Genomic DNA, 12309 nt, shown 5'->3' on the forward strand with positions numbered 1-12309 from the left:
CTCGAACTCTCTCTCCACTGCAGAAATCCCTTGACAATCTAAGATTAGAGCTTTCTATCTCCCCTTTTAAATTTAATACTCAATCCTACCACCAAAGTTTCCAGGCCAATTTTGGACTTACTGTTGATATTGAAGACTGGATATTGCTTCCAATAGTAATACACAATAATTGGATACCCCTTCAATTTAAAGCTCAATTCCCATCTAACTAAAATACCCGCAATAATCTAAGACCTAGAGTTGGATACTGTTTCACCCAAAGTTTAATTCAGAATCCCCCCAGAACCCACGTGTCAATTAAGGCCTAATATGTAAGATATTTCTCCCCCTCCCCCTTCGATAATACCCTTAAACACTTTCTTTTCTTCATCTAATGGATTAAATATGGTACATTTAAGGTGTGAAATTTTTACATATATTTTGGAAAAAGATATAAGTGTTGAATTTTATATTATTTGAAGTGAAAAAATGCCCCCAAAAAACCTCGATGGCCAAACCTGCGCCATAATCCCCCTCCTGTGCCCCCCCCCCTGTCAGGAAAATCATCAATGTGCTAATAAGAGTTTGATGTGCAGAATGTATAGAAAAGACCGGCGAAATGTTACTGTTGGGAAACCATTTATTGAAAATATTATTGGATAGGGTGAACGGAGATTTGGATTTTTTAAAATTATTATAGTGTAAAATCTCATCCAGTGTGACCTTAGCCTAATCGACATTCACTCTCATCGTAGCGATTAAGCCATACGCCAAACACAAACAAATACAGGTCTACATGTTTATTATGTCTGAAAGCAAATGTATTTGTATGTAAAGGGCAGATAAAATATTCAATGGCGTAAATCCGACATGTTCATGCGTCAGTCTGTCCTGTCCGTTAGTGAAATTTGTCCAGCGGTAGAGGACGATGTAAAATAGCAAACAAAGGCACAAAATAACGCCGTGTTGCGTCCCTTGCCATTACACAGTGTAAACCGAGGTAAAAGCAACATTGTTTTACTGAGGAAAAACAAACAAGGTGAGGGGAAATAAAAAGCACGGTTCGTCGCCTCATCGGTCCGTTACGCAATTTCCCTGTGCACGTTCCCCAAGGTTAGTCTATTAATTGAGATCCAGGTGAGGTGATTGCAATCGTACAGTGGAATCCATGAGTATTACCGTGCAAATTGTCAATGACTATTTTCATTAAATTTCTTCTTCCATCGCATGTGTTTGTAAGCGATGGATTTTTATGTATGCTGGTGCAGAAGTTGTCTGCAGCTTGTTTTAAGTTTTCGTTGAATTCTTGAAGCTCTTATTGGGTAAATTAAAGTGCGCAAACATGGTGATGGACAATTTGCACGATAATATTCATGGATCCCATTGTACTCCCATTGTTGCAAACACTTGTGCATTATTAAAATACAAACCTATCGTTCCCATTCGAAATAACGGTTATGAGTTTAGATGTGAAGTGTTGCTGTAGCCAGGCAAATTGACCATTACTATTGCATCGAACGTGTTATCAAGGAATGAAATTGTACAGTGGGATGCATGCGTATTACCAATCAAATTGTCCATCACCGTGTTTATTCTCTTTGTTTGTCGCAATAAGAGGCTCAAGATTGAAAGAAAGAAGCTGCGGACAACCTCGACATCAGCGTACAGTGGGATTCATGAGTATTACCATGCAAATTGTCCATGACTATTTTCATTAATTTTATCTTACCATGTGGTTTTAGGCGATGGCTTTTATGTATGCTGGTTGCAGAAGTTGTCAACAGCTTGTTTTGAGTTTTCTTTGCACGAACATGGTGATGGACAATTTGCACGATGATACTCACGGATCCCATGGCCAATTTGCTAGTGCAGTAGGATGCACAATTAATGCTCGGCAAATTGTCCATGACTATTTTCCATTTAATGTTTCTCTTTTATCCCACGTGTTGTCAGCAGCTTAGTTCTTCGGGCTCTCGAGCTGAGATTATATCTCCCTATTGGCCCAGTTTTCCTTTAAAACAGTCGGGTACGTGAATATATGCTTTATATGAGGCGATCAGTAGCTAAGGAAATTGCAAAATCCTAAGAGTAGCTATTGCTGGTCACGACGATATTGTTCAGGCCATTATTTTCGGTTGACAGACACCCCTGCTCACATTTATATCACAAGACCTATCAATAAATCTTCGAACTCAACTCTTACCACATTACAGACAAGAAAATGTTGCATAATCGGATATGTGCAAGTCGATCAAAACAAGAGTTGTTATTTCTAGGAATGTAGCTCCCTCACCCCATCTGGTGGGAGGATCTAAAACAAGACAAGAAACTCGACCCTGCTTGATACGTTCCCTCAACAAAACAATTTCCCTCCGTTGTTAAGGTCTTATAAACTAGCTGCGGAGACTATAAAGGCGTCATGTTTATGGACTGCAAATCGGATACACAGTGAGCCAGTGGGGCTTCTTGCAGTTTCGTGGTAGAAAGCGCAAGAACGAAGCATTTGGGGGAAAGTTGAAAGGAGTTCTTTCGCTTCGGAAATTTATTACGCTGTATTTTGTCTCCTCGGGCAAGTGGAACGATCGTGGGAAGGTTTTTATGCGCACTGCGTTCTTCTAAACTTTATGCTAACGTTTTAACGTGACCTTAGATGTGTTTTCGGTACATGTAGGGTTGATTGAAGACTGTAGTTCGGTAGAAATGGCGAAAGAAGATGGGATACAGTAAATTTCTCGAATAAGTAGATTCTTATACATTTTTAAAAAGACGATGACAATAGTTTCCATACACCGGAAAAATGATCCATTTTTAATCTGTATAAATTTTGTCGGAAATGTATTCTTGGAGGGTTCATGTTGAAAGGGGTGGGGGTGAAAATTGAAAAGTATGATCAATATCAGCCGCCACCAATAAAAAAAACATACAACTGCGTAAACGAATGTTACGAAACGAACGAATCCAACGAAGATAACTGGCCTCGTGAACCTGGTGAAATCAGTTACTTTACGTACTTAAGGAACGCTCTAGGTATAGGCGAAAGCGCAGGCACAGCGTTTAGATTATAGAAAGTTTCCACAGTCATCCAGCGGAAGGCCTCTCCTTGTGGCAGAAAATAAACTCTACTGCGGATATTGTTACTTATTTTAATCACATTTTAAGAATTAAGGCACACTCATCTTGTAGTCAATGGCAAAGATAATGGTAGGCAAATTGCCCACCACAATTTTCATTCCTTTTTAATATCCTGTGTTTTGTTAAGGAATGAAACTATGTTGGTTCGAAGCAGACATTGTTCTCTGCTTATTGACGTCATTATTTCAATTCATTGTCATCACATTGTGTAATACAGACCGAATAAAAATGGTGGTGGACAATTCGCCTACTGTTTCTTTCGCCGTTGAGTTCGTTCGCCTTTATCTCTCTCCCTCTTCAAATTAAATTGAATTTTCCGAACTAGTGCAGTTTGAAGATATCGTGCACATGGATTGTCTGCAAATAGCAGATGATTTTAACTGAACAAACCAGCCTCCCGGTCAGTTCGTTTTACGAAAATCGACTTACGGAACGCTATAACGAACTTCACCAAGTTCACACCAGGACTTACGGAACGACCAATGGCCATAACTTGTTCAACGCGTTAAACTCGTGCGACTGTCGGACTCATCTCCATCGTCACCATACCCTAAGGAGGCAGAAAAGCAAGAGCCTGAAGCAGTGCCGGATCTACCAAAGGCCCCCTCTACCTTTACACACACACACACACAAACAGGGGCGGCCGCTCATAAGGACGATACGGACGCCGCACTGCCGTGTGTAATCACAAGTGCACAAACATTACTTTAACATTTATATATTATCTTTTACATTGTCTGAATTACAAATATTCCGTTGCTTATAGATCGTTGGTTAGTCGGTTCTGTATTCATTCTTCCGCGACAATTGCGAAGTTTGCAGGCCACCGTGCGGGGGAATACGGAACTTCGAGAGAAATGTGGCGGGGCGCCGTCCTCCCACCTTACGAGACGTAGAGCATTCTCAGGCGCGACCGCGAGGGGTAAGAGGCGAGGGAACTGGGGGAATAACAAGCGCGGGATCTGTGGCTGGGAGGACGGAGGGTTTGTCGTCCGAAACCAACCTGCTAGGCGAAACTGGCCCTCTCTCCGGAGAACGGTAAACAATGAAGAGTTGCCAGCAGCAATGAAGTTAACACAAGAAGGAAAATTACCAACCGTCGAAAGAAATCATTCTGTATTCCATAGAGCAATAAATAATGTAATTTCCAATGAGGAAAGAAAATATCGGTAACTGAAAAAGTACAGACAGGTGCTTGATATTTGTTATTTACCGTCGCTTTCTGCTACTTTTCGGTAATCACGACGATGGAGGATAAGTGATAATTAAATGATGGAAGGGCACTCACAAAGAACACCCATGTCCAGGCCGGGATTCGAACCCAGGATCCATGGCTTTGCAATGCTGTATGCTAGCCACGGAAGTCGGCTACAGCTTCGTCTTACTCACAAAATTAGATTTAATCACATGTTTTGATTAGCACGTTTTGAAAAAACCCTGATAGTGTGACAAAGTTTCACAATTTCTTTTCAAGCCGTCTGTTAAATAAATTAGAAACTAGTCATCTAAACTCACCAAGAGCCGCTACAGGAACCTGTGTACTACGAATTTCTGAAAATTTGGCAAAATTGTCTGGCAACCCCGAGGCAATAAAATGACCGCATGGGAAGACGATAGCGTTGACACTTGTTGCAAAGAGAATACTCGATTCTCTTTGCTTGTTGTTTCTTCGTTTTCCATGGAAAAGTGAAGCTTTTTCGGTAGTGTGCTGTAGTTGTGCGTTTGTTGCGATGAGCTATGTGGAGAACTTGTTGGTGCGAAGTTTTTCTACCAGAAGTCTGGATGAATAAAATAAACATAAAAAACCTAGGCCGGCCTAGACCGAATTTGAATCTAGAACAAGCATGTCTGAAGAAGATTTCCGGTAAGTTTGAAGTTTTTACTGTAGAGCTTGAGCTTCTGGTAACGCAGATATCACCTTTCCAGTGAGATATTTACTTTGCTGCCCTATTTCATATATCAATTAGTCATGTTGGACAGGAAACGTTTTTTGTGTAACATTTTTACTAGTGATTTTCACGTTCAATGCACGTAAATATTCGTCATTGTGCTTATCAATTTTCCCCTCTGTTAAGTTAAAAAACAAACAACTAAATCTGTTAGAACTCTATTTCTTCTTCCATCTTTCGTAATCTTCGCATTACTGTTAAATAATTATTAATTTATCATAATATGTGCAAACGTGCAAAACATGATATTCGGTAAAGACGAATATATCAATTTCTTATCATGTTGGCTGTTATATACGAAATTAATCAATTAGACTCACATTACAAGTAGAGCAAATTTGTGTGAGCTGTCACCCCTCCACTTTGGTTCACCACGAGCCGCCACTGCACACAAATATATATATATATATATATATATATATATATATATATATATATATATATATATAATTTATGTGTGTGTGTGTAATTCTTGATCTCATGTTGACAAAGTTAAGTATAAGGGCCTAGAGGATGATTTAAAAGTCCCTTAACACTGCATATAAAAAATAAAGGAGTTAGTCTGGGTACAAATGGTCATGAGAAAAATAGGTTAGGCTTAGAGGGGACCACATTGGTGTGTTCCAAGCGGACGTCCGCCATATTGAATTCAACTCAAAATCTTTAAATGGGAAGGGGGCGAGGGGGGCGCGTTTGCCCCCCTTTGCTCCCATACTATACTAAACATTATGTACCAAGGGAAAGTAAACTGTCTTTGCACCCCTAGTTTTGGCACCTCCCCCCCAGGTTTGGAACCCAATCGCCACCGCTGGAACGGGGTGATGTGATACATATAAATGACACTGTTTTCTCACACCTGGAAGATAATGCATTTGTTACAATCAAGCAGTCATAACGTTTTCCTGATGAAAGATAGGTTCAAGAAACCTTCACCGCTGCATTTCTCTAGAAATTCTAGCCAAATTTGTTCTAGCCTGACTGCCACGCGGAAAACCCCCGGAGTGAGGCCACCCAGCCTCAAATAAAATGGTACGGGGGAGGGTAAAGGCGGCCGCAACGTGGTGCTGATCACATCACCTCCAAGATGGTCGACATCAAAAATATGTGGGGCCTTACCCCCACATACCCTTAATGTGGCTTAATGGCACGGTGACATGCACAGGGAACTTTACCTTTACGTGTATATATTGTATTCGTTTCTCTGCCCCTTAGTAACTAAGTAATCTTTTTTACATATGCATATTCGAACCCTCTACTATGTTAATGGCTGAGGGCTCCCTAAAGGCTTCCTTGCCTCCGCCCCCCACACTGCGGGGTTTTGCGGCTTGTAGATCCATCACTGGCCTGAAGCTGAAAGAGTTTGCTCGAGTTATGGGCCAAAATGCAAAGATTTGAATATCGCTACCTCGTTTGTTTTTTTAATTCTTTTTGTAAGTCCACACTATGTACAGATAGTCTAATTGTGACTGGACCCACAGTTTAAAGTGGAAATCGAACCACTATGCGCCTCCACCGGGTATCGAACCCGTGACCCCTTGGTTACAAGGCGACGACACTACCACTGCGCCATCAGAGATGCCCCTATCGCTACCTCGATGAAACGTCCTTAGTATCCACCGTCACTTTCAAGACCTCCTATGTTTCGCAATGTTTGTTCATTTCGTGCACGTACAGTCGGATTCATAACTATTACCACACAATTTATCATTGCCGTGCTAATTCACCTTTGTTTGCCAAAGTGAATGAAAAGTTCCAGAATCGAAACAAAAGACCGGCATTAAGTCCACCAGCATCGGTGGTTCATTTTCCTGATAATATTTGTGCATCCGACTGTACATGTTATGCCTAAAACACAAGTCTGATGAATAACGCAACATAATTTACCTATGGTTGGTGCCAAGACGAGTTAAGTGTCCGGCTCGTCTCGAAATTCTAGACGAGAAAGGTACACATCCAGACCTCGTCTTGTTCTAGAAGTCGGAACAAATATGAAAATATCTTGCTCATTGTTATTGCAATTTAAACCATTGCTGGGAAAATGTACCTGGTTGCATATATTCAGGATAAAATACTGGAATTTCTTTTCAGGGCTACATAGCGCCGATAGGAGGCAAACAGAACTTTTTGGGGTTTTTGGTTCAAGTCCATTTTATGCAGATAGGCTGATCGGGACTGAACCTACAGTTTAAAGTTGGATCCGAACCTTATGTGCCTCCACTGAGTATCGAACAAGGCGACCACTGCTTATTCGGGAGGACCTTGGAGGCAAGTGATTAAGCAAAGGCTGTTTGTCCTAAAGGCTTCTAAGCAGGGTACAAAATCCTGGGGGGACGGGGGATTTTCCCCCCACCAAAAATTTCCGGGAGCGAGTTTTTGTTACAAGAACGAAGATAAGCAATTAGTCTTAACTTCACATGCACTTTACTAAGAAGTTATCAACAATACGTAGAAAGAACGAAGAATTGTGTCTATCTCTGTGTGTGTTTGTCTTGCATGCTCTTTCTCACCTTCTTTCAAGAGACTATTAACAGATCTACGCCAATAACAAAATATGCACAATAAAAGTAAAACAACAATGCAAAACAAGTTAAAACTAATTGATTTACATGAATAAAAAGCCAAAATTTGAAACATAATAAAACAATTTCAACAATTTTGGAATTTATTGATATTTTTAAACCAGTAGTAAAGGAATTAGTTTGCTAATTAGAAATATATCATATATGTAAAAGTAACGAATGAATTTACTTACATATATTTAATAATATATATTTAAATATTTAGTATTATGTACATGTATATCTGTATGTGTGTGTAAATTAAGATCTTCCACCCCCCACCAGTCTAGAACAATATCATACCCTGCTTCTAGGCATGTGAAGTGGGTGCTTACCAGGCGCGGCTCGTGCATAATTTTCCTGGGGGTTCACCAAAATTATGCAAAGTGGAATTATCTAAACCTTTTGAGACACTACACGCTTTTGTTCGTAGAGATAGTACTGGGAAAATTATCAAATTTTGGCCGGTAGATTACTGACAAAGTTAATTTGCTTTATGTTCAGATAACAGTGACAGCACCAAGGAGTGTGTGTGTAGGGGGCGATCATTTTAATGTAAGATTTTCGTATGGTATTGTATTTAGGGGTATCTCAGAATTCAGAAAATATTCTCGCCTCAATTTTGCCTCTTCCACTCTTGCCAACTCTTTTCTGGTCCCACCACTGTCAAATAGACTATATTATTGGAACTGGATTCTGAACCTACAGTTAAAAAATACAAATCTCTGCCTGCTAAAATGAGTATGTATCAGTAATCGAACCCAAGACCCCTTGATTACAAGATAATTCTTATATAACTATACGCGACGCCAAGGGTCCCGGGTTCGAATCCCGGTCGGACTTGGTTGTTTGTGAATGTCCATTCATCAATTTCATCATTCATCAATCAATCAATCAATTATATAACTATTCGAAAGTATATCGCTAAATCAAAGCGATTAGATTCTATTTTATGCAATATGTTAACTTCTCGCACAGCAACAACTACACTCCTTCCAATACACAATCCACCTCACTTCACTCAACGTATCACCATGCCATATATATTTCAATCACCAGCCATGCACTTCAAAACAAACTAACAAGTATGGAGACAATGACACGTAACAAAGTTAAATGCGCGCGTCCCTTCGAACACCCTCTCGCGCTAGAGTATAACTGATCGCACGAAACCCAAACAACGTTTTGGTCGTCTTCTGACGTAAGTGCGAAATGCCTTTATTGTTAGGTTAGGCTTGAATAAATAGCAAATATTACATTTTTGGTCAAGCACGGTAAGCCCCGAAAATTGAGTGTATATATTCTAAGACAATTAAACCTAAAAAGCCTAACAGGTCAACGAAAGCATTTAGTCTGACGTAAGAAAACCAAAAGGTTGTTTAAGTCTTGTCCGATAAGCAACCCCTCGCCCTCGCGCTATTTTTGACTTTTCGGCTCCTTCCACCTGAAGTGTTTCCATCTTAAAGATGAAAACTCTGAATGTGTAGGCAAGTTGTTTTCTATCATATTTATCTTATTTGTCCCATCATCTTTACATCTAGCTTTCGTTTGGGGTCACCTCTACATTTATATTACACCCTCTTCATTAATCTAATAAGTCTTGTAAAATATAAATAATACAAAGAGAATGCCAAATGAATTCAAATTGAAACACACAGTGCAACACTGGAAGAGAGAAGAGCGTGGTTGACTCCAGCTCGCTGGTGATCCTACGAACTGCGCATGTCCGTTTTGACGAGACGGCCTTCCTCCAGTCTCAGACTGCATGTATTTTCGCCATATGTACGCGTCGAGCTTCTGCTAGCCGTCCTAAGCTTTTAGCATGGTAGGGGTTGGCTTGCGGAGGTTCAGCGGAGACTTTGCACGAAACGGAACTAGAGGGGAGCTGAGTGGCTCTGGCCCGCGGTTTCTCCTTCTCACTAAGAGAATTTGCCACTCTACGCTTATGAACTTCTCAGTTATTGTTTATTTTGTATATTACTGGGGGTTCACTGCACATTTGCGCTATACAGCCAACCGCGCCTGGTGCTTACATTCTGTGTATGTTGAATATGCTATGTATTTAGAGACAAGACTGAGACTTGATCTTCGAGACCCTTACGGAACAAGACTAGAGTCGTTTTCACGTTCAGAAGACACAACGGCGCTTATGGAGAAACCGCACAGTGTTGCCAATACAGCGCTAGCTCATGTCGCAGGGAAATGACGAGCTTCCTTCACAATGAAGGTGTTACATATTTTGTATATATAATGATAATTATATGTAATTATTAATATTAATATTATACTGTGAACATTACAGTTCATTAGCATGTCATTTTCCCATTAGATTTAATTTAATACACAGGCACATTTAATATTCATTCGCCTTTCTCTGTAATTATTTCATAGAATAACATTGAGATATGGTAATGTGTTACATATATATATAAATTCATTATTGCCTATGGATTTATGTGTACGTTGGAAACTGAAAGGTGATCTTCATTTCAGTATTAATGTCGACAGTAATGTAAACAAAAACAACGTGTATTTGCGACAGCACTAATGTTGCTCACAACAGCAGCGTTGGAAATAATTGCCAATTATTAAATTAAAGTAATTGCAATTCTATTATAACAAACTGCATGAAGGTAATATTTTTACTGAATGGAAATAAAGTAACTCGAAAACGTGGTGGTGATTAGCCGGAATACTGCGGTGAATCGGCTCAAGATGGCCAGACAACGTCCCCTTACTTCGCGCGCGGTGCGGCTTAAAAAGAAACTCCAAATACATGGAAGTAATATTTCTTTGAACCTTTGAGTGGTTATAAAAAATAATTTCATTATTTTCTTCACAACTTTGTTGCTGGAAGTTTTTACTTGGAATTACAGAACAAAAAATGGCCAGCGACGACATTTTCTACTGCACGAATATAAAAAATCTCCACATACTTTATTTGAATATTTTTTAATGCGAATATGCTTTAAAGTATTGATAAATTCTGAGCACCACCATCACCTATGACAATTAAAAAATAGTGTCAATTTTTTTCATAATGAATGCTTCAATTTTACGGCATGTTTCAACGTTAGGAATGAAAACAATGTAAAAATTTTGTTTTCACAGAAAATTTGCGTTTTTAATTTATCTAAAAATATGTAAGCAAGTTACCAGCTTTTTGTGTACACCATCGTATTCTCTACAAAATTTCCTGCAAAACTGCAGGTACCGATTTTACGTAAACTAAATTTGTAAATCGAGAAATTTCACAACAGCGCGTCGTATTTTCCCATAAGAAAAGCATTGTCCATAAGAGCCCATTGTGTCTTCTGAACGTGAAAACGACTCTAGTTTGCGAAAGATACAGGCTTCTTCATCCACGTAAAGTCTTGTCTCGTGTTGGTATCATCCTATAATGTGTTCAAATGGAATGGTAGTTTGTGGAAAGTTCCCAAATGTTCAGTGTAGATATTTACATTGTGAAAGTTTGTTTGTGTCTTTTCAGTGCTAAACATAAACTTCTGACGTGCGTCTACGAGACGAGTGTCCTGAAGTGTCACCACGACGCGGCCAGGTTCCTTCAGAGTTTAGCGGACACCTTGTCCAGCGTGCGTACCTACGAATCGGAGTGCGCTGCCAACGACGACAACCCATGCTCATCGGGACGCTCCGTGGCACTAAGAGGCCTCTGGGTACTCGTCCTCTTCGCTTCTTACCTTCTAAGTACTGTACAGTGACGTGATGAACAAGTGGAAAAACAACCTAGATGTTACTTCAATGTGGAACATTGAAACACCAAAGTTTTAATAAAAAAAGTTCCAGTGTTTATTGAGATGTGTAACAAGATGGATGTACTTTGATATGGCTGTACTCTGTGTTGTCAATTTGTTTTGCATGGCAAGAAAAAGAAGAAACTTTCGTAAAAACAATTTTTTACTCTAATATTCTGACATCATGAACCTCTGCAAATTTGGTGTGGGAACTGGTAAACATATGTACAGTCACGAGCAATAAAAATGACACACTTAGATACTGAAGTACGCGCTACCCTGCAAGGCATTATGCATGTTGCCCAACTGTACGGAGGTAAAGAACTTGCCATTGGAAATTTGCTTTTAAAATCCACTTTTTGCCGTAAAGTTAGGCAACACACATAACACCTTGTAGGGTAGCAAGTATTTCAGGATCTAGGTGTCCTAATTTAATTGCTGCTGACTTTACACTACATTTTTCAGTAATTAAACTGTTCTAGTGCTTACAGTCTAGATGTTATTGTAATGTATTATCGTTGAAAACTAACGAAGAGCTACATGTTAGTCACACTATAGTTATACAAGGCTCATTCAATATATAACCGGAAATATGTTGTAACAAATATTTATTACAAGCACCAAAAAGAACTAGAGTACTATGTTTCAACATAGTCCCCCCTAGCTCAATGCACCTACGCCAGCACTTGATAAGGGCACTGATTCCACAGGGGAAAAACATCTTTTGGACACGTGTGCAAGCACTCATGCACCGCTGACTGGACTTCGTCGTCATTCTGGAACCTCGATCCACTTAGTCCATCTTTCAGTGGGCCAAAGGTGTGCAAATCGGAAGGTGCAAGATCAAGCAAATATGGAGGATGGGTAAGCACTCAAACTTTAGGTCCTCGATGGTAGACAATGTGACATTGGCGGTGTGTGGTCTCGTGTTGTCAT

At 39.8% G+C, this 12309-nt stretch overlaps 1 protein-coding gene across 2 annotated transcripts in view; it reads left to right on the top strand.

Annotated features, from left to right (window-relative positions):
- Positions 1-11846, top strand: part of LOC145979421 (uncharacterized) — a 471036-nt gene extending 459190 nt beyond the window's left edge. For both annotated transcript variants that reach the window (XM_083112306.1, XM_083112305.1), the window contains exon 5: positions 11109-11846. In XM_083112306.1, the coding sequence (XP_082968432.1) occupies positions 11109-11340 (232 nt within the window). In that variant the 3' untranslated portion in view covers positions 11341-11846. The remainder of the gene's footprint in view (positions 1-11108) is intronic.
- Positions 11847-12309: the final 463 nt, after the last annotated feature.

Source organism: Lepisma saccharinum, chromosome 26, assembly GCF_977018435.1.
Source record: "Lepisma saccharinum chromosome 26, izLepSacc3.1, whole genome shotgun sequence".
NCBI classification, from domain to species: Eukaryota; Metazoa; Arthropoda; class Insecta; order Zygentoma; family Lepismatidae; genus Lepisma; species Lepisma saccharinum.